Source organism: Anser cygnoides, chromosome Z (assembly GCF_040182565.1).
Source record: "Anser cygnoides isolate HZ-2024a breed goose chromosome Z, Taihu_goose_T2T_genome, whole genome shotgun sequence".
NCBI lineage: Eukaryota > Metazoa > Chordata > Aves > Anseriformes > Anatidae > Anser > Anser cygnoides.
Genome location: NC_089912.1, coordinates 11145922 through 11170386, shown reverse-complemented (window position 1 = coordinate 11170386; position 24465 = coordinate 11145922). Strand labels below are relative to the sequence as shown.

The 24465-nt window shown below is 39.9% G+C and overlaps 1 protein-coding gene across 2 annotated transcripts in view; it reads right to left on the bottom strand.

The window, feature by feature from the left end:
- The window catches only part of PTBP3 (polypyrimidine tract binding protein 3), a 65296-nt gene that overhangs the window by 32909 nt on the left and 7922 nt on the right, over window positions 1–24465 (bottom strand). For both annotated transcript variants that reach the window (XM_013192285.3, XM_048051408.2), the window contains exon 2: window positions 4322–4397. In XM_013192285.3, coding sequence (XP_013047739.1) covers window positions 4322–4346 — 25 coding nt within the window. In that variant the 5' untranslated portion in view covers window positions 4347–4397. The remainder of the gene's footprint in view (window positions 1–4321; window positions 4398–24465) is intronic.

Here is a 24465-nt window from a genome sequence, read left to right as displayed (position 1 = left end):
AGCTAGCACTCATTCCATACCAGCTATAAAGACCTCAGCATTTTTAAACCATACTTCTTTCTCCACCTATTGCCTGATATGAATCTTGATGCAGAACAATAATCATGTAGTTTTTATGGCATCTAACCTTCAAAATGAATTCAATAATTCTTTAAAGCATGCCCAAGGCCATTACCTTTTCAGAATTTCACACTCAGGTGAAAACAGTCAACAGATATACATTAGAGAAGTCTTAGAACAAAATGAAATTTGGGGCCTGGATTTACAAACAGGAGTTCATCAAAATCATGACTCATGACTGTATGAATACATTTTCCAACAGAAGAGCCTCAGATTGAGAAATGCAAAACATATTCTAGATATGTGACCCACTACATAGAAAAACTGCTGCACGTGAAGCAGTGGTATTAGGGAAAGAGCTTCATCTCAATTATTTTTAATTTTAATTAATCTCAATTATTTTTAATTCAGCTTATTTTTATCTTAAAATGAAGTAGAGAAGCATCAATGATAACTACATTTTTTTTTGGATTTATTAGAAGCCAAATACATCTACCTTATTTTAATGTCCAATATCACTTAGACACCCTGGAAGTCACTATGAAGTACCAGTGGTTACAATGGTAATTAATAAAAGCCACATGACCTCAGTACTAATTCATATTCCTTTCAGTTGGCAGCTTGTCACAAAAATACCATCTACACAAGCCTGAAATACATTTTGGCTATTAAATTACTGAATCATAAGCTTATGCTATTTCAAGACAAGCAGAAGCCTATGGAAGTCATACTAAATCAATTAACAGAATTATTAACAATCCAACATGTGCAACTAAGAAACAGAAGAGAAAAATATTCTGAAGAGTTCTCAAGCTCTTCCTTACTCTTATTTCCCATTGGAAACACAGCAACTAGGTCTTAAATGCTTATCAAGGGTTCATCTTCTCTGTCCTTTGAACCCTTATAAAATCAAATATTCAGAAACCACCGCTGACAGACAATTGTCCATCATAGGATCAGTAAGGTTGGAGAAGCCGTCCAAGATCATCAGGTCCAACCATCCCCCTACCACCAACGTCACCCACTAAACCATGTCCCTAAGCACCACGTCCAACCTCTCCTCAAACACCCCCAGGGACGGTGACGCCACCACTTCCCTGGGCAACCCGTCCCAATGCCTGACCACCCATTCTGAGAAGAATTTTCTGCTAATTTCCAACCTAAACCTCCCCTGGTGCAACTTGAGGCCATTCCCTCTAGTCCTATCACTAGTTACCTGCGAGAAGAGGCCGACCCCCAGCTCCCCACACCTTCCTTTCAGGTAGCTGTAGAGAGCAATGAGGTCTCCCCCAGCCTTCTTCTCCAAACCAAACACCCCCAGTTCCCTCAGCCGCTCCTCACAGGACTTGTGTTCCAGGCCCTTCACCAGCTTCGTTGCCCTTCTCTGGACATGCTCCAGGGCCTCAATGTCCTTCTTGTAGTGAGGGGCCCAAAGCTGAACACAGTGCTTGAGGTGCGGCCTCACCAGAGCAGAGCACAGGGGGACGATCACCTCCCTGCTCCTGCTGGCTGCACTATTCCTGACACAAGCCAGGATGCCGTTGGCCTTCTTGGCCACCTGGGCACACTGCTGGCCCATGTTCAGGTGAGCATCAGTCAGCACCCCCAGATCCTTTTCCTCTGCACAGCTTCCCAGACACTCTGCCTGTAGCGCTGCATGGGGTTGTTGTTGCCAAAGCGCAGGACCCAGCACTTAGCTGTGTTGAACCTCATCCCATTGGCCTCTGCCCATCGACCCAACCTGTCCAGGTCCCTCTGCAGGGCCTTCCCACCCTCCGGCACATCGACACTTCCCCCCAGCTTACTGTTATCTGCAGACTTACTGAGGGTGCACTCAACTCCCTCATCCAAGTTATCAATAAAGATATTCAAGAAGATGGGCCCCAGCACTGAACCCTGTGGAACACCACTGGTGACTGGTCACTAGCTGGACTTCACTCCATTCACCACCGCTCTCTGGGCCCAGCTGTCCAGCCAGTTTTTAACCCAGCACACAGTGTACCTGTGCAAGCCATGGGCTGCCAGCTCCTCTAGGAGAATACTGTGGGAGACCATGTCAAAGGCCTTGCTTAAGTCTAGGCAGGCTATGTCAACAGCCTCTCCCTCATCCACCAGGTGGGTCACCCGGTCACAGAAGGAGATGACGCTGGTCAGGCAGGACTTGCCTTTCATGAACCCATGTTGACTGGGCCTGATTCCCCCAGTGGTCCCACATACATTGCATGACTGCATTCAAGATGACCTGTTCCATCACCTTTCCTGGCACCGAGGTCAGGCTGACAGGCCTGTTGTTCCCTGGATCCTCCTTACGACCCTTCTTATAGATGGGCATCACATTAGCAAGTCTCCAGCCATACGGGACCTCTCCAGAGGACCATGACCACTGATGGATGACAGATCGTAGAATCATAGAATATCCTGAGTTGGAAGGGACCCATAAGGATCATCAAGTCCAACTCCTGGCACCGCACAGGTCTGCCCAAAAGTTTAGACCATGTGACCAAGCGCACAGTCCAAACTCTTCTTAAATTCAGACAGGCTTGGTGCAGTGACTACTTCCCTGGGGAGCCTGTTCCAGTGTGCAACCACCCTCTCAGTGAAGAACCTCTTCCTGATGTCCAGCCTAAACTTCCCGTGCCTCAGCTTCACACCGTTCCCATGGGTCCTATCACTGGTGATAACAGAGAATAGGTCACCTGCCTCTCCACTCCCCCTCGCAAGGAAGTTGTAGACTGCGATGAGGTCCCCCCTCAGCTTCCTCTTCTTCAGGCTGAACAGGCCAAGTGACCTCAGCCGCTCCTCATATGTCTTCCCCTCTAGGCCCTTCACCATCTTCGTCACCCTCCTCTGGACGCTCTCCAACAGTTTAACGTCCTTTTTGTACTGTGGTGCCCAGAACTGCACACAGTACTCGAGGTGAGGCCGCACCAGCACAGAGTAGAGCAGGACAATCACTTCCCTCGACCGACTGGCAATGCCGTGCTTGATGCACCTCAGGATACGGTTGGCCCTCCTGGCTGCCAGGGCACACTGCTGGCTCATATTCAGCTTGCTGTCAACCACAACCCCCAAATCCCTCTCTGCAGGGCTGCTCTCCAGTGTCTCGTCGCCCAGGCTGTACATATAGCCAGGGTTGCCCCGTCCCAGGTGCAGGACCAGGCACTTGCTTTTGTTAAACTTCATGTGGTTGGTGATTGCCCAGATGTCACAAGTAAATTAATTTACTTTACTTAAAGTTAACTTGTACAGACATGGGACATGAATACTTCAAGCCCACATAAACTGAAAATATTTCTAAAGGAAGCAGTCCCAGCTTTCTCTCACTTTCAGCTTTTTGCCTGACGTAAACTTCCAAGTAACCAAATATATTTACTGCATCTTTCTCAACACATGAAGCATAAATTTATTTGGGTGGCAACACCACTTTAACATGAATGAAGAAGCCATGGCTGTGGCTTCACACTGAGCCATCATATCACTTAAATATAACTAGTTTCTTTATCCTGTACATGTCTACTTAATTTCCCACTATCTCTTCCCAAAAAACACTGTGCTGAAGAACAATTCGTGCAGATATGTGGTGAATCAGACCGAGGAACCACCTGATCAAAAAAAAAAAAAAGTATACTGCTTCCCTTGCAAAAAAAAACGCGTACATCTCAACCCATGGAGAGATCGCCTGGGGACATGAACTGGCAGAAAAACAACTGCGAAATAAATCATAGGACTGTCTGTGCTGCTGCTCAAGAAATCCTGGAAGTAGGGTAGAAAGCATGAACAAGAACACTCAAGGGAATCAGCTTAACTGTTTATCACAAATCCACACAACGTGCCCTATGTTCCACCAAACTGAGATTAGTGTATGATATTCATCTTCTGACTCTATAATCCAGACAGCCTTGAATACTGCAAAACAAATATATTTCAAATGCACAACTACAGGAAAATTGTGCAGGCACTTGAGAATCTCTACAGGAGGCTACTTGTTGAACATGATTATAGAAAATTGGTATATCTTGACCCATTTCAACAAGTCAGTTTTAGAGTTTCTCAATACTGTTGTTAAACAACACTGGGTAAACTCCAGTGCCTCTACTGATGGCAGTAGACTGAAGTCAGATTTCGTATAGTTCAGGACCTGGTGCAGCTGCTAATGGTGACAATAGAGAAATAAAATTAAAAAAAAAAAAAAAAAAAAAACAGAAAATACACATATGTTGTTGAAGAAGAACTATGATAAAAATCTTTCTCTTATATATACCTGTAGCTGGAGTAGAATTATTCATGGTAAAAGTCCTTCTGCTGATTCCAGAGGATAGAAGCTCGTCAGGTCCACACTGAAAAATAAAAGACAAAATTAACTGTAAAAGCTATTATTGAGAAAGAACTTGATAAAAAACTTAACAATGCCTGTACTTTATTCTTCCCAATAATGTTCCCTTTCTAATACACACTACCCACTATTGCTGTGAATTTATTTTTCACAGAAGGAGTTGGATTTGATGATCCTTATGGGTTTGTTCCAACTAGGGATATTCTATGATTCTGTGATTCGGAATATTCTATGAAAAAGTGCCAACCACACAACTATTTATTCTGTCTCAAGATGTTAGTTAACAAGTTCAGCTGTGTTACACTTATTATTTCTCTTATTACTTACCCTACTACAGTTTAGGTTTTAAAAGATTAGCAATAACAAATGTTTATGAAAAGAAATGAGCTGGCAGCAGGCTCTCAGTCTGCATGCAACATGGCTTCCAAATACGAATAAACACTTAACTACATCGGTTAGCATTTGTTCTGACCTCAGAAAACTAACTTGAGACATTTTCAAATACAGCACTCTTTTTAAACCCAGTTGTTATCCAAAAGAACTTGATTGTGGATCATTTGTAGTTAAATATATATATATATTATATATATATATATATATTGAAAATCAAAGTATATGCTTTAGGAATACTGACAATTTGTGGCTCTAACCAACAACAGAGAAGAGTTTGAGCACTACAGGTTCCTCATCCAAAAATGCCACATCCAACACACCAGACTTAACTAGCAACTAGGCGCTGATTTTACCCTGTATGATTGCTCTAGGATGCCAGTCAAGCATCAACTTCTTCATATGACAGTTCTTCAAAATGCCAATGAGGTATTTCTTAAGGCAGTTAACGTTTCTGTAACATGTACCACACTTTTCTGTAACAGTATTTACATGAAAAAGTTGCGACTAAAGGGAGCGGTTCTAGAAGATGGAGTAAGCTGATCTGGACAGCTCATCACCACTTTGGTGGAAGGAAAGGCTCCCATTGCCCTTGCCCCAGTATTCCCTGCTGCTTATGCTGCGCCAGCTCTGGTGCCTGAGAGATTCTCTACGAGATGGTCCAATCCCTTAACCTGCCAAAACTCTCTGCTGAATCGGGTTCATAAGTTTATCAGCTGAAAGAAGGGTTGAAGAATGGCAGGATCTAATGCAAAGGAAGGAGCAGAGCTACGTGGAGAAGGGACAGGACTACAAAAGCATCCTTTTTGGCAGCAGCAAGCCCTCACACTGGTTGGTATTGGCTGCAGAAGTACAGCTCACTGAGGACTGGCTTATAGCCCATCTGTGCTTAAAGCAGCGGTTTGGTCCTTTTCCTCCTTGCAATTAACCACGTGCTCATACTGCTTCCCCACTGTGGGGAAGATCATTTGCAACAGAAGGCCATTCTTCAGCATCTTCACTCTCCCATCTCATCCCATCATCCCAAATACACAAAAAACCTCACAGTATATTGAACTGTTTTTTCTTAAATCACAAATTGGCTTTCCACTTTTCCTATTTCACTACAACATTTTTGCATTTGTTTAGAATTACTGACTCATGATAGACAAGGTAGTTCCAATTTATTCTTTCATTACTAAGTAGGAATCAGAAACCTGTTGTTTGGAAAGCGTAATTTAATTTTGGACATTTCTTTAAAAGCAAGTAAAATGTGTAGTAGAGACTAACTAGCCCACTAAGGGGCGTCTACAAGATGCAGCACACAATGACATGATAATGAAACAAATTATTCTTCTCTATCTACAATGGCCAATTTCCCTGACTAAGTAAGGTATATTGTAAAGCTTTAAATTACTGCAGTAGATGCCTTCCTTGGAATTACTAAACTGTTCTGTGATTTTTAAGTTTCTGATGGTGGTCTGAATATGCGTGTCAATGATTCTGAAATTCAAGTATAAATAAGGCTGCACTTATAGCAAACAGGTACAGCAAGCATCTTAAAGTCAACAAATTTAGGTTTCTGAAGTCTACAAGTCAGATACTGTTGGAAACAGGACAGTAAGAGTGTTACCCTGAAATACTTCTTTAGAAGATGTACATTTTTCAAAACTATATCACATGTTTATTCAGCGTTACATCTGAAATCAATGAACCCTAAGAACAACATCTTAATATTGGAAAAGACTGTAGTATATAAACAAAAACACATTTTTTCTGCAACTGTCAACTGCAATATTTTTCCTGTAACTTTCTTACAATCACAAATTTTCCAGTACAGTTCCATTAATTACAAATGGAATAAGTTCAGACAAACTTATATTTCATCTGAAAGAAAAGAGTTTTTCCTAGAAAATTGTTAGCCTCCTTCTGGACTATTATTTCTACGTCAAAAAGTGGAAGAATATGATCATAGCTTTCTACTATGAAATAGCTAGAACAACAAAAAAAGGTGGCCCAATAAAATAGTAATTCTTTCAAAGAGCACCTTTTTGCCTGCATATAAATTGCAGTTTTGATACTTTTTCTCCAAGATTCTACTTGGAAACAGAAGAATTTCTGTTCCAAAAAGGGTACATTTTGACACATGGCATTTTCAAGTTATGCTATTAACAAACTGTTGTTAACTTAAAATGAAGTTCAGAGGCGTATCTCATTAACTTTTACACAATCTGATTGACAAAAAAAGAGCTAGGGGTCGTGAAGAAGCATGAAAATTGCCATTATTTTCCACTTCCACAATAAGCTTTCTAAACACCTGCCATATTCCTTTATTCTTTCTTCCACAGACTATGTTTGCAACAGCAGAGATGGAAATTGGAAATTCTACTTCCAAACTGAAAATTTAATGTGAAGTACAAAGTACAATGCCACTGATGAAATAAAATAAAATAAAATAAAATAAAACAAACACATTTCAAAGAAAGTGGAGTTGAACTAACACAAATTACAAGGTAACACCATTTGCATTAAACATAAATTAAAATAAAAAAGTAAAAAACCAAGTGAGCAAAAGCACCTCAATGTGAAAAAACAGAAGAAATTTACAGGAAATGATCATGAAAATGCAAACCTTCCCTCGTCCAATGCAAAAGATCCCTCCCAAACACATTGGCTCAACAGGCTGATCATCAGTCACCCTTGAAGAATGTTGTTTTAGCATAGATAGCTGCTCTTCTGTAGGCTTGAATGCTCTGCTAGCAATACAGCCAGCTCTGCTGTCTCTGCTATCAATTATTGAAGCTCCCTGCTACACCAGTAACAAGATACAGTGTACTTTTTAAAAGTCATGGAATGGTAATTTAAAAAAGAAGAAAAAGAAAAAAGGAAAAAAAATGACTAAAGTATTAGGCTTGTTCCTTTCATTATTGAAAAGATAAAGGTTTCTTTTTGGAACAACAAATTGAGTAATAAACAGTTATTAAAGCTGAGACAATGTACACTGTTATACAATCTCAAGTATCTTTTCTAATCATGATTAGAACAATTACTAAAATATGAAGTTGCCATTACACAAAAATAGCTTTAATAAGCTGTTCCTAATGGCAGATGCTGCATTGAAATCGAAAACACAATACAGACCTAAATATACTGCACTAAGTATTTAACAACAATTTCAAATTCAGCACTTTCAAGAACTGCAGAGAACACAGTTTTGAAAACTGTCTAGTTACCCCATTTTAACTTCTACAAATCTGGGTAATGGAATAGTAGAATCATGGAACCCTTTTCACCATTTTTCTGCAAAACAGCTAGAAAAAAAAAGTGATTAGCAATAAAACTGACTATACACACATGCACAAACCTTTGTATTGCTCTTTTAAAGAGGTATTTCTCATTTTAGTCTACTTTTTTTTTTTTTTTGTAAGATCGATGCATCAGTTTTAAAAGAAGAAATCCAAAGTAATAAGATTTTTAAAAACCATACAAATGCTTATTACATTGGTAATGATCACATTCCAGATACAGATTGCAAAGTCTGTCTCTAGCTTGTACATGTTTGTTGTTCACATCAGCAGCAGGAATATGGGAAAGGAGACAAACTTTACCAAGATACAGCATTCATCCTCCCTGCGAGGGAGGAAGGGGAGGACAGAGAGGGGCAGGTAGCAAAAAGCTTAGGCAGCGCCTTTCCCCCTGCTTCTCACCATGCTAACCAGCACGCACGTGAAATACACTTACTGCATGGTATGTGCCTCGACTTATTTACCCTCTCTGCCGCATTACCAACTCACCTTAAAAATATATGTACGTGATTTTACTGCATAACACAGAAAATATAAAAATCCATGCTGAAGAACTCTTTTGCACTCAAATCAGCTGTTTTCAACAAGACATAGCCAAAGCGTGCCACAGCGAAGTGCTTTAAGTCCCAGCTCTATGACCACTGCAGCAGTCAGCAGCTCAGGGAGGGCTGCTGGGAGGGGAAGCACCAGGCGGGCCATCTCCTGACCCGCTGGGTGCGGGAGGCTGCACAGCGCTGTCCAGACCCACAGCAGGGGGGAGTCGGCAGGTGGTGCAGCGTTCTGCACGTCTTCTCCGTTACAGCAACGAGACACTCGCTGAGGGAAAACAACGCGATCAAACAAGAGCCTACTTCATCCTCTGGGTCTAGAAAACACAAGGGTTATTTCAGGCAGCAGCGACTACTTTCAGCCTTTAAAGCTGACAACAGACCTTCCAGGAGACAAACAGATAAAGGAGCGCTACCAGTGTTTCACTAAGCATACTGTTACCCTTCAAGCACAACGACTTCAGCCAAAAGTGCTGACAACATCCCTGGCTGTAACAGACATCCTTCGTGATGCGGCTGGAGCCAGCCTCACCAACAGACATCGGCTGGATGACAACAGGTAGCACGCTGCTGGCTGAAATAATGGCAGCAGCGTGCTGGACGGCATTCAGGGCTTTAAATCTTGGCCAAATCCAGCCACTGCTGACATCAAACTGAACACAGATGGCAGTGCCATCGTTTGTAATTAAGTTTCAGATATTCTGACCTTATTTAAAATACCTATCTGACATGGATCATTTCTCTATCTTTAATTACTGTTACTAAAATATTAAAAAGCTAACATCATTCAAGTATTTTTTTTAAAGAGTATCAGCATCATACTTTTTTTGCTTGTTTGCTTTTATTCCTTTAAAAATTTTAAATTAAGATGTTATAATTTGAAAGATACCAGCACACTCCAAGGTAGATGAGACTGCTGTTGTAAGCGCTGTTGTTGCCTCCACCCTTCCACGTGCCTTTAATTTTCCTCCTCCAACCAGGAAACTGGAGCTAGTGTGATTAACAGATTAGACTACACAGCACTGTCAAATTATTCATGCACTGTAAAGCACCTTGGAGATGCTGCTGTCAAATCAACCTCAAAGAAGTGCTGCTCAGACTACCAGTACTACAACATGTCAGCTAAAAGCTTAAGAAACATACATCCAGATAGAGGCACAAAACTAATTTTATATTTTACACCATGGAACATCTTTAATCTTTAAAAGCATTTACACTCAATTTACTACTATAACTTGAAAAAAAATCTGGAAACTTGCAACAGGCAGCAATCAAAATTTTACTCAAGTATTCAAAATTTTATTTTTTAAAACTAAGGTTTGGATAAACTTGTCATGTTTGCAATGCTGCTCAATTTTCCACAGACTTGGGCTTTTCTGGAAAAGAAATCCCTGTCAAAGTATCACAATGACAAAGCATGAGATCTTGAAATTCTTAGAAAACACAGAAAACTCCCTTAGTAGGCATTCTAATATTGCATAAGTATCAAAACTAAAAAAGTTATAAATGGCTTTTAAAAGTCAAGTGTATATGTAGTGAGTATAAGTATTCCCTTTTCTATTTTTGGCTGTAAAAAAATCAGTAAAACTAATAAACTTTAAGACTGTAACATCAGTTACTGCGTCAGTCCTGAATGCAATTAGAATCATCACAGAACCACAGAATGGTTCGGGTTGGAAGGGACCTTAAAGCCCATTTAATTCCAACCCCCTGCCATGGGCAGGGACCCCTCCCACCAGACCAGGCTGCCCAAGGCCCCACCCAGCCTGGCCTTGAGCACCTCCAGGGATGGGGCAGTCACAACAATTGAAAAGCTCCTTTTAGTGACAGTGGGATGAACTTTACATCAGATGAAGTAAGCAACCTGCAACAAAGCTTCAACTGCTGTCTGCTTCTATTATTATCCCTAACTTGTGTTTTGTGCTCTATGAGAAAGAAAAATAATTTCAAGTTGTAACAAAATATGGTGATTCCAGCCGTCAGCATGAAACACTTCTTTGTTTCCCAAATCATAGCAAATATAGTTATGTCCTCTTAGTGCTAAAAATTCAAGATTTTTCTTCCATTTGTCATTCTATTTCAGCGTGCCTGCCTACTTACAATATTTGGGTGAGGCTGCCAACATTGCATTTTAGAATCTGCTTGCCAGGTCTCCAAAAGTTAATTCTCAGAATAATTTTATTAATTTATTCCTACATGTACAAACAACACCACTACTGAGCCGAAATCAAGTTTAATATGTAAAGACACGTATTCTGCAATGTCTTTTGAAATCTCCACACAAAACCAAACCAATATACAGAGAAAGTGGCAGTACTGTGTCTGGGTTCTAAACTGTACTCACACCTGACAGCAAAATTACTAATAACAGCACTATGATTAGAAAAAATCCTAACTTGTCAAACTACTAATAAATCCCAGTGCATCTAGGTCAATTACTAGAGCTCCAGAAGTAAAAACAACCAGTCTGTAAGCTTTGCATAGAAAGCACTAATTGTATTTTACACAAAGGAATTATAAGCAGTATATATTATTTAGATCATTACCAGACTCTGGACAAAGCAGAGAAACAGTTCATCCAGGTTTAACTCAGGAAGAGAGGCAACTAAGCACTGGGAAAGGAAAATGATTTTAAATGAATCATCCAATTTTGCTGTATGTCCATGGTCATATCTTATTAATACAAGACTCAACAACTGGATTTCATGCAGTTTAATCAACACTCTCACAAATGCACAAAGTCAGAGAAACCACAAGCTGTAGTGACAACCTGCTACCTTGAAATCATTTGAAACGAGGGACAGATCTTAAAAGTAGAAGGATGAAAATGAAGAATCCAACTGTTTTTAAGTGTCCTCAGGTCATCCATAGTGGCAAGCATACTCAACAGCAATTTCTGCTTCCATAGGTGCCTGGCAAAGCAGGTCAAGATCTTTCCATTTTAAATATTTGCCTTGCCACAGTTTAACTGCTCTAAATTATAAAGCACACCTACTCTGTAGAAGTTCTGAATTGCAATATGGGCACAAGGTACAAGTCCATTACAAAACCAACTCCTTGTCTTTGGGATGCAACACCCTCTGAGGCATAAAACATTGCCAGACTTGGACTAAAAATCAATTAAGAAACCCCAAAACCAAAACAACAAGTATTTTGATTTTATATGCAGGGGGTGAAAAAAAAAGAAAAATTAACTTTGCCAATTAAAACCCTGAAGTCATACTTTAAACATCTTTAGCTTTTTGCATAGAGTCAGTTTCACCACAGCCATTCAATAGCCATGTTTATCCCTGACTATAGTAGCGGAAACCAGAAACCAAGGTACTTGCTTTTTAAATTGTTCATGTTACATTTAACTGAACATTTTTTCTATTGTTACTGGTACTCAACAAGTACAATAACAGAAAAAGTGAAAAAAAAGTAAACTCTGAAAGGTAAATTCGTCCTCCGACCCTAAATATGACCTGAGCATTCCTTCTCTACTTGTCATTGTAGAATATATCCTAAGGATTCTGTTTTTCCCTTCTCCCTAAAATAAAAAGGCTACTAAATACACACTAGGAATACGAACCATAAGCTTTCATTAAGTAACAAGCTCAGGAAGAATGGAAGAGTCATTTCGTCTGCTTGACTCCTTGCAAGCCTTGTTTCCTTGGTTCCTTGCAAGCCATTGTCTAGCAATATGCAAGGGCCCACTAATGAAAAGTGCTTCTTAAATTGACAGCAACTCAATCATTATTTCAACAAAGCACAAAAATTAAATTTTCAAAACATACTCATAATACTGTGTGCTTTTTCTCTTTTCTAAAAACAGCTTGCCTATGTTGTCTTCAGCATGAAGGAGTACAATTTAGCTACTTGTTAAAATATTTTCTTAAGAAAGTGAATTGCTGCTTTCAGGTTTTAGGACAGAGAGTGGGAGAAGGCATACTAGTAGATTCTGCTCATTCAATAGAAGAATCTGGTCTTTCAAATATGTTGTAAATACTATGTGTATATACCAAGAAAATTTTTATCTAATAATAATATTATCCTATATGCTCAAAAAACTTGTACGACATCTGACCTGGCTAAATTGGGATCCAGCTGAGATCAGTAATTGAACAGAAACCTAACAATTAAGTCAGATAACAGAAATTTACCCATACTGACACTGGAGTTGAATTTTCTGATGTAATATCTTCAACAAAATATCAGCTTAGGCTCTTCCCACACACTCCATCCCACTTTCCCACCGTGAGCCAAACGGCAGGCTAATTGGAACAAAAAATAACACACAATCATCTCTGTAGAATCAAAGAGCTGTGTCTGCATACCTGATGGCGTGGTTTCATGGCACATCCTAGCTGAATTAATGGCTTATTGCCACAAAGGTGAATAAGCAGATCATTGAATCTTTTGCTTTCCCTCTCTCTACTCTGTCTTGCTAAAAGGGAATCAAATTCAACCTGCCTACCTGGAAAGCATTTTTTTTTTTAATTAAAACAAGCTAGTTTCCTCCTCCTTTAAGCAGTAATCAATTTATTCCATGTTCAGATGAGCTGCATCTAGGGGGTCAGGGAAACAGAGAAGAGGTTTGAACAAGACTTCACTCTGTTGGCACCAGTAAAAGCTTTAAGAAGTCTTCTTGAAAGCATATTGTGATTAGCAACGTGCTGCAAAGGCCAGAGTAAACAGCCATGCAAAGGGAAGGCAGTTTTTTTTATATAGCTTATGATTTTAATAGCAGAAGAGGTAAAAATGTAGGTAATATAGTCCATATTTTAGACAGAAAGTAATTCTATATTAAAGATCAGAAACTAACATCTATTTTTCACTTAGCAAGAGATATTTACAATCAATATTATTCTTATAATATTTTTCTTCCAAAAGGAGAGTTTAAGAACTGTAATACTTGCATCATTTACGTGCCTGCTTCTAATCATTCTTTAATGAGAGACTCCTTTTAGAATCATAGAATGATTCTCCTGCTTTTCTCCTGCTAAAACTGCTTTTTTATTCACAGGAATACTAGCACCATACAACTATTTACAAGATGTTGTGATGTTACAGATGTAACCAGAAAAACTAATACCAGGCTTCAGCCTCTCATGGTCTGCCCTACCTCAATACTACAAAAGCTTCTGTGTCCTTTTTCTACTATGACTGTAACAGGAGGAAAATATCACTGCCACAGATACAGGCTTCACAGTTAGCATCATGAATATCATGTCAGGTTTGGGAAAGTTTTATAACTCACACACAAAATCTAATGATTATAGCTTCTCTTGCTTCATATCAAGCCTGACTCTTGAAGTGGTATATCTACATTGGATTCTGAATTCACGACTTTGCTTATGTACACAGGTTTACTTGCCAGCTCAGTCTTTCACATTAACACTCTGCAAATTTTCCAAATTTAACTTATTTGTGCCAGGCTCATCTTCAGATGTGCTGATACCCTTTCCATGCTTCATACACTTCCATGCATTTGCATGTCACTTTAGCCAAAGCTAGCAACTAATCCCAGAACTGTACAGTCTCTATCAAGAGCAGCAATTGAGTGAACAAGTTAAGAAAAAACTACTCTTGGAAGAAGATCTGCTAATGCAAATCCATTTTGGTGCACAAATATTCAACAGATTAGAAAGTTGTTATTTAACTAACAACTATTATTTAACTAACAAAGTATTTAACTAACAACTATTTAAAAGTTAAAGCATTTGTCCACTTTAACAGCATTCCTATTCCTGTGTAAACGAAGAATGTAAGAATGGACATATTAGGTCAGTCCAAAAGTTCACACGGCCCAGAATCTTGCCTCTGACACTCGCTGAGAGGTGTGCCTGGGAAAGACTTTGGGAAGAAACAAGCATACGACTATATTTTCTCAAAACACGCTCCCAGAACCACACAAACGGACAAATACACATGCTGACCATACTAGAAAAAGCCATGACACGTATCCAAAAGCAAGACTAAATGTTTGAGAGAGAAACACGTCAAACACAGTAAATGTGCAAATATAATGTATCCTTCACAGCTACAACTTATACCGCGCAATAGAAATCAACATCTAAATAAAAGAGGAAGTAAAAATAACAATCCTATTTAAAACACTTCATCTGCGGACAGGGAATCTTGACCTAAACAATTGTAATCATCATTTAAGTTAGACATTTTAAATTAACCCATTTAGAATGTCAGTAAAACTTCCTTTTAAGGAGAAACTAGTACTAGTAATCAAATAACTCGTGCCTACAGCAGAATTCACTGACTTCTGGACTTCTTTCCCAAAACTTAACGGCAGTCAGCCTACAGAAAAAGGCTGAAAAAATCTTCTAACAAAGCTTCAGGTAACAAACTTTTACATTTCTAGGACAGACATTCCTGAAGCATTACTAATTGTTTTTGACCTTGTGAAACGGATTTCAGGACTAGACAGTACAAAGATACACACAAGGTCAGAAAATGTTTATAGACCATGTTTTGTCTGTTTACGTTAATGCTCGTATATTTATCTCATTATTTTCATAAAATGCAATTTCAAGCCTGCAATAATTGTACATGATCATTTTAACAAATGCCAAATTGTTTTTCACAGCAAAGATATGTGGGAAAACCACACTTATCCCTCCTCAGAATACTAACACAATCTTCAAAATGTTTATCAAGAATGAAACCTTAAAAATGCAGGTGGTAACAAGGGCTGAGAGCAAACTGGTAACAATTTTAGCTTCATAAAACATGGACTTCAAAGTTCTGTGATGCCACGGTTTAGATCAGGACAGACTAAATGCATTAATTAGTATATAATAACGGGACTTGTGTCGAGCATTTGTCTTTTTACCCCTCTGTGAAAGAGTGATTATTAATGCAAAGAACATTACAACGTTACAGAAAAGTCTCTCTCCTCACTTAGCCCTTCCTTGCTGAAAGGAGCAGTGGATGTCAGAAGTCATAAGCTGCAGAGACAAGTGTGCAAGCTACAGACACATGAGCTTGACCCCAGGTCTCTCTGGAGGTCCTCCACGGCCAGGTATCCCTGAGGGCACGTGTGCCTCTCCCTTCCAGGCTGAGGTAGATGTGACATTTAAGAGGGAAATGGCATCTTCCAGGTTGTTTGTTCCTTACCAGTTGGTGGACAACTCTGAGCTGCTGTCTGTGCAGCAAGTTGCTTGCCAAATGTTGTTATTATCATTTTGGTTCTGCTATTTCTACCAATTCTAAACATTTTTTTTTCTGTAATACCTGCCTGTTTTATCCAAAATTATGGTCTTCCCTAACAAATGCATAGCAGCGTAACGAAGGTCATACTTACAGGCCTCCAAGATCACCGTAGTTACTCGGGTGGCATCAGCTCAGTAGACCAAGGCATGTTTCACCCCTGCTTGACACCTTCATAACTCTCATTCATTTGACAATATGTAGTGTGAGGTTACTTGTATCACAAATGACACCACCTGCAACAGTCTCCAGAATTTTACACACAGGACTACAGCAACAATAACTAATATGGTAAGTACACCCAACAATGTTAGGACAACGGGGTAAACGAGGAGGTAGAACAAGGCATGAGCATTTGGACTCCGAACAGAGAGTATCTCTTGAGGATACACTTTAGCTGCATATTCCACACATATTCATGGCTACACTGTAAGCAGTCTCAAGTGAAACAGCCCCAGAGGGCATCAGCAACCATCCAAGCATCAATATAGATGCTTCACCTGTGCCATTTCCTCAGTAATACCACACCAGTAGCTTGTCTTGTGGCTTTGACTTCCACATACTCATTTGATTATACTTCACCTTCATACACTTCTATCACCTGCTGGGTGGGACTCCAAACTGTCAATAATTTAACAAGTGTACAGGGCACTCATGTTTCTTTTTCTCTTGGGATACAGTTTTCCTCATGCCCACAGTAGCTTTGGCTCCAGAATCCAAGGAGTATTCCTGCCTCTCTCCCCATATGTACTTTCTGCCATAAAACCCACCGGACTGACTTAACCCCTACGAGTGCATATAGCACACTTCAGACATTTGGACCCGTTCTGACAGGGCTCAGCACAACTGCATGTGCAGTTTGTTGCTTTACTGGTCACAGACCAGTTTTTTGGGTCCCCAGTCAAATGTTCTCTTTTTCCTGGTGGCTTGGGACAGAGGATTCATGAGCTGACTTGTTCTGCGGAAGTAAATTCACTAAAATCCTACCACTCTAAGAGAAAGCTGCTTCCTCTTTTGTTGGCTCGTGGAACCATTGCCAAAATTTTATTAATCACACCAGGTAGTATATGACTACACACAGTGGTAGGCATATAGCTCTTTGACCCACAGAAACTGTATTTCTAGTCCTACAAGTGCCTTCACCTTATTCCTTTGACTGTAAATCCTGAATCACTTCAGTTCCAGCTATCTTTGTTATCCACCCTTTGGGCACTGTTTCCATATATGTTGATGTAATCAGTGCACCCTGAGTGACCTGAGGCATTGTTCTCCTCCAAAACCATGTGTACAAGCCTGTGCCAGATGCTAGAACTATGCCTCCATCCTCGTGGCAAGTAGCTACAGACGTATTGTGCCCCCATCCAGGAATAAGGAACTCCAGTTTACACTCAGTGGCCATGGAAATTAATAAAAACACATTAGCTAAATCAGTGGTTGCACACCAGGCAGCATTTATTTACTTATTGCTTTAAGTTCATGTCATAGTTCTAGCACACTAATTCGGCAGCACTCGGCTGTTGTTACCTCATTCAGACCGTTACAGTCTATGGTTAATCTCCTGTCCCTGTTGGGTTTTCACACCAGCCAGGTAAGGCTGCTAAGGGCAAATGGTTTCAAACAGATAATGCAGAAGTATAAAGTCAAGGGATAAGATCATTTCAGGCACAGACTGAATTCCTGTTGGTTTGATGTTGTCATCAGTGTTGCAGTTGGCACTGATGGAGGTAACATCAGAGCTAACATCTCTCCTATGAAGAAAGACAGAGAGCTGGGGATGTTCTGCTCCCTAGAGAAGGCTACAGGGTGACCGCACTGCAGCTTTACAGTACTTAAAGGGGGCTTACAGAAAAGATGGAGAGCAACTCTTTGCTTAGGCATATAATGACAGGACAAGGAGGAATTGTTTTGAACTAAAAGAGGGGAGACTAGATGTTAGGAGGAAATTCTTCACTCAGAGGGTGGTGAAGTCCTAGAAAGGTTGTCCAGAGAAGCTGTGGATGCCCCACCTGTGGAGGTGCTCAAGGCCAGGCTGGATGGGGCCCTTTGCAGCCTGACCTAGCGGGTTGCATCCCTGCCTGCAGCAACAGGTTGGAACTGGGTGACATTTAACCCTTCTAACCCAAGGCATTCTATATTTCTATGATATGATTCTATGACCCGTAGCAGCTCTGCTACGCGTGGAAAGGAATATGGGGGTTCTGGCTGATAGCAAGTTTAGCCTGAGTCCACAGCATGCCCTGGGGGCCAACAGGATGAGCCGTACCCTGAGGTGCCTCAGGCCCAGCACTGCCATCTGGCTGAGGGAAGACACTGTCCTGCTCTGCTCTTGTGCAGCCTCACCCGGAGCACTGTGGGCAGTTTTGTGTGCTACAGTGTAGGAAGGACAAAAAGCTATTAGAGAGCTTCCTAAGGAAGGCTACAAAGATGGTGAATGGTCTGGAGGTGAAGACACATGTGGAGCGGCTGAGGTCCCTGGGTTTGTTCAGCCCAGAGCAGAGCAGGCCGAGGGGAGGCCTCATGGCGGCCTGCAGCTCCCTCACGAGGGGAGCGGAGGGGCAGGCGCTGAGCTCTGCTCTCTGGGGACAGCGACAGGACCCGAGGGAACGGCATGGAGCTGGGGCAGGGGAGGGTCAGGCTGGGTGTCAGGGAAAGGTTCTGCACTGAGACAGTGGTGGGGCACTGGGACAGGCTCCCCAGGGCAGTGGGATCACTATTTAAGGGTAACATGGTTTCAGTTTCTGCCACCACCACTGTTTTTTGTGTCTTTTCAGCCCTTCTCCCCATCTGGCAGCACCTACAGCAAGAAACAACCTCCCCACGTGAATGTTAAGAGAGGAATAGTTAAGAGATACGCTGCTCAGAACACAGCCACACGACCTTGACTCCCATTTCTTCAAACTGCTACTTAAGTAACAACAACCTCTCAGCTCCTCCCCACCTCCCCCAGGAATCACAGTGGACAGCTCCAAGGACAGCCCAAACAGTGTAAAGAAGATTAGTTGTACACTCAGAGTTACTCAATGAGAAAACATATCAAGGAAGGGAAAATTTTTAATTCCATGTTTTACACTTGAATGCGTTTCAAACTGTTACTGCTACCTTACATATGCTACCGAAACGCTACCTACCGCACAAAGAAGGTAGTGTCAAGATATACCTGGTACTGGCAGCATCACACTGAATAGCTGTTAGCGTTGTTATACACGAGTTAGCACACGCTACATACACTATTAACACAACTCAGGTGGTGTACTAAGTGCACTTCCTGCCATACCCCTACCTCTGAGCATCACTCATATCCCTGGCTCCACCAGATGACACCGGGAGAACTAACCTAGCAGCTGTGGGCAGTCTCAGCATCGTGGATGTTCCTACAGCACTACTGCTGTACAGTCCTCTTCTCACAAACTAAAGCCTTCAGGTCCCACTTCTGACACCAGCTTTTTTTTTTTTCTTTTTATTAATGGCATGGGTTATGTCAGGACAGACTAAACACCAGCATTAATTAGCACACAATAATTAATGTGAAGGAATGTAACTTTTTATTCCCTCTGTGAAAGAGTGCTTATTAATGCAAGGAACATTACGAAGTTACAGAAAAGCATTTCTCTGTAACTCATCATTCCCGCTGAAAGGAGCAGTGGGTGTCAGGAACAAGACGCTGAGCGTTGCTGGTTCCAACCACACAAGCTTGATGTCAGGTGTCCCCAGAGGTCCTCCCTGCACCTCTTTGTACCTCTTCCCTTCGGTGTGAGACGGATAACATTTATGGGGGGAGAGCATCTTCCAGAGCGTTTAATCTTTTGTGGCTGGTAGACATCTGCAAGCTGTTAACTCATTGATTGTTGCAGTGGGTCACTGGGCAAATATTCCAATGCAAGTTTATGCAAGTTTAGTTTGGCTGTTTTTAATGATGGAACTCCCCCGCCCCCCCGCACTAGATTGTGCTTCATCTAACAAAAGTCCTATCCTTAACAACTATGAGGCAACATAAGGAAGTTCAAACTGAGGGCATCCAACATCACCCTAATTACTCAAGTGATGTCAGCTCTGTAGGCCCAGTCATACAGTAACTGCGGCTCACAAACACGTGATCAAGAGAAACTATGCAGTACAGACACCGAAACTGCAAAAAATCTGCATACAGAAAATCGCATCTACTTTTTAAAGAGTCTAATCACCTTAAACTCCTATGTAGATTATTACAACAGCAGGCCACCACAGGGCACTCCTGTCTTCTTTGAACTGCACTTGTAGTTGCGCTTCAAACTTAATGCATTTTATAGTTCTCACATAAAAATTCTTGCAGTACTCCTTCACTGCAAGCTCACAAGCATTCCAGTGACATGAGACTACTTGAGGATGAATTACGAAGGCTTTTTGCAGAATTTCAACATACAACGGAGCTTTTGAATGGAAAAGAAAACATTAATGATTTTTTTTTTATGAGGACTGCCAATTTTCAATGATTATAAGCTATCAATGATTACTGCCCTCAAGCAGAACTCTTATAAACTGAATTCCTTCTAGCATTGTGAATGCATGAATGCTCTTTCAAAGTGCACGATATTACAATTAAAAAAATTGATTACTTATGTATAAAAATGAGAATTTTTCAAACTGGAGGCCCAAGTTTCATCTCCAGGAAAGAAACCTCACATTGCCCTCTCCACAGTAAGGATATCACACACGACAACCCAGGGGACTCTGTCCTGCGCTCAAACACGGAAGGGAAGGCAACGTTCAGGAGACAAATTCTGCCTCTTCCACCTGCTGTGACACGGTTTATACGTACTAGAAAGTGGCTGCTTGGTATCCCAAGTTTTCTGACAACTAGTTAATCCTCTACCCTCTTCTCCTGGAACTCACACTGCAGTTTTCTTTGCAAGTTTAAGAATGAGGCTCAGTGTCTTTCACATCCAAGAGTCTACTAAAGTAGACCTTTGCTTATAGGGGCTTCACATATTTTGTGTGTATATATATGCGTGTGTGTGTGTGTGTGTACATATATACAGGCTTACACTAGATAGTTCAGTTGATGTGAAAAGTTGCTACCCAATGTTTTAAAGTATCAAAAACAACACTCCCATTTTTAATATTGTATATTTTCCATGTTACAAAAGCTAAGAAATTATACTCCAAGAAACATTTAAGCATTGAGCAGAAATTTATGAACATGAAAAGAGATGTTTTCAGAGAACTGTATAACTTCAAGTAAGTTAAAATATCAAGTCAAATAGATTTGCCATGTTATTTTGAGCTCAAATTAAGACAGCTCTACATAGACTACTAACACATGAATTTCATAATCTCTAATGCTCCTGGACAAAGATGCCTGACAGTTTAAATAGAAACTTAAGTTCTCAAGGTGAGCTAAAGCTGGAAATACAATACAGTATATACCTTTGCTTTATATTATGATGCAAATGCAGAATTCACTACCCGTTAAGGTCTGCAAAGTCGTGTAAGTGTGAGAGGAAGAAAACAGTAGGTTACTCTACAGAACTGTATTTCATTTATTTTCTCTTCTGTAAGGTAAATAATAATTTGCCTTTTACTCCATGACTTGTGGCAAAGACATGACAAAACCTACCAGCACCACAACTGGATTAATATGTTATTACCATTGCTTCCCCTTCCCAGTCCTCTCACACCTATTTGTGAAGGCAGTCAAGCTTAATTTTCATTTTACTTTTTGTGGCCTTCAATAGTATGACATGCTTTGCTGTTTCCTGCTGATTTCTGAACTCCTGCAAATGGATTGTTTAAATACTGTGAAATACAAAGTAAACTAGGAACATATCAACTCCTCAATTTGCTCCTAGTAGAGTGGGCAGAATTCAGTAGTGTTCTACCAGTGTTACTGATCTGAAGACAAGCAAAGAAATACTACTTGCTATTTTCTGAACTCTGCAGAAAACAGCATCGCACAGTCTCGGGAAGTGATTTATGACTCTCTTAAAAATCATTATCAGCTGATATATTGGGGATATAAGAAAACACATCAAAAACACAGGAGGATCCAAACAACTCAAAACCCAATCAGATTGAAACAGTCTCAAAATTATAAATGTAATGAAGGTAATTAAGTGATTCGCAGATCAGTTTTTAATACAAATTTCTTCTCTGCTCCCCGACAGATTTAATTTATGTATTAAAATAAATGTTGTGCACTTCATTTTCCTTTTAAGAGTAATTTATGAGCAATTATAATGGAATATGTCCATTTGAAAATGATTAATCTGAAGCTCATAACAACAACTTACATCTTCCAAGTCCCAGTTGTTCTCTTTTCCAGTGCACTAGTATAGCCTACTCACACTTAAAACAACTAAACAACATTCATTTTAGAGTGAACATCTCAAATTTCTTGAGCTGCCTTCCCACATAAAGACAAGAACACACCTGTTATTCCAGCAAAACAAAAATGTATCTGGGTTGTACAGTAGGAGAACTGCTAAACAAGCATCACTAATACCAATGATACTAGAGTCTGTGAAGTAGGCATACTAAAATGTAAGGCCCACCAAGCTTGCACAAACGCAAGAGTGGAAAAAATGAAAAGTTATAAATTACACCATTTACACATCAAAGAAGTTCACACTTGAATGAGGACATGGTGTAGAAATGCTTTACAATCTACTTTATCACAGGAGTTCACAGTAAGAACTTGGCGTGAGTCAGATGTAGGTATCAGTCTAACAGTTTACTACTGTTCACCTAAACAGAACAGTAATGTGATGCTCCACAGACTTTTATGACCATGTTTCCTTTAGAAATAAAGAGAAAAATATCTTCAGTAACACTAAGTCTGCATCTGGATGTACAGATTGCTGTCCCACTTAAGACTGACTACTTTAGATTTTAAAATAAGATACAAATTTGTTACAATGGGCAATAGGATAATTTGACTAAGTTCCAAACAGACTTCATGACCAGACTCCACAAGTCACAATGCTATAAGGTCACATACTTTTCACTTACAGTATATTGCAGTGCAAGAATCTTAGGAAATAATATTTTCCTCTAGGCTCTTTCCTCTTAAGCATAATGTTCAGACTGCTTGCGACAATTGCATTGGATCAAGGAGAGCAAAGCAGTAAAATAAACTATCATCAAAGGCAACCTTGAACATGTAATTAGCAAGAGCTGTAAAATTAGTGAGATAAGTTTTTAAAATAATCTAAAACAGCTGTTTTTAAAGTATGGAGTATTTTCACTTGGTATGATGGCTTTAAACTCATCCTGAAGAACAAGAACTTTGGATGCTGCAGAGACCAAACAGGCATCACAACACAGAAGCAGATCATCTGCTGCATGTCAAAAAAGCCACCAGCTTTTCTTTGTAGCACTATCACCAGCTTATAATTTTCAGTAATGTTGTTTTCTGATGGTTTAAATACAAACTTTCTAGCAATAAAGATAAACATCTATGCCTTCTACTTAGCTTAACATTTAAATATGTGAAGATGAAAATTAAGCTTTTCCTGACCAGGTAACACAGGCTATTTCAAGAGAAAATTACTTCAGTATGTTCCCTTCAAACATATTCCTTTTTCAAACAACATACAAAACACACCACAATCTTTACTAAAATTTTCACCCTAATGCTACATAAGCAATTGAATGTGTGGGCACATCCGTAAACAAAGACTGCACAGAATGAAATCCTGTACAGTAATAAAATCATTTGCCTTAAGCTTCAGAATTTTCAATCACAAATGTATCTGTGTAACGTCACATCATGTATAGTTTTGCTGCACTTTATTACACACAAGTCTTAAGATATTTACTTGAGGTAAAACTCCAGTAAGCTACTTAAGTCACCAGTAAGCTGTTTTCAGTTTGGTCAGAAAAAAACCTTTACACGGACTTCTGAAGTACAGAAGTGTCATTATTTGACAATCCAGTTTATATTATTATTAAAAGTTAAAATTCAGAAGGAAATACACCAAAGAGAAACAAAACAAAAACATGAGGCTTATGACTTCCAGAATCACATCAGCAAAAATAGGATGTGTTCTGTTCCCACGGCAGCGGGTTGGAACTAGATGATCTTTAAGGTCCTTCCCAACCCAAACCATTCTGTGATTCCATAATAAAAGAAGGAACAGGTGTACAGAAAAAGATAGAATATGTTTTCAACCTTTAAACAAACTGCTGTAAGATCTTACAAAACTGTATAAAAACACTGAAGAGAAAAAATGGAAGATGTTAGAGAGCAAATTATTGCAAAGATAATGGCAAATAGGCTAAAGTGGAGAAAGAAAAACATGGTCATAAAGCATGAGCTGTGAATTTGTTTTTTTCTTTTGCAAAGGAAATAGTTTAACAATGCACAGTATGGAGAAAAAAGAAAACATGACTGGCAGGATCACAAAAACAACCAGAAAAACTTATACAGAATTTCTATATAAAACACACTCTTTTTACAATTCATTTTTAAACCTAGTTCCTTCTGAAAACAGGAAAAAAATGCATGAACGGGATTCCAGGATACAGCATTTATCAGCAGCTTTACCTTGTAGGATGCAAAATATCCACTTTTGTTCCTACTCCTGTTCTACAAAACTAAATAATATACTTAGTTTAGCTGAGGAAAAACATATTTGGGGGGAAAAAAAAAATCTCCCTTCCAATGCAT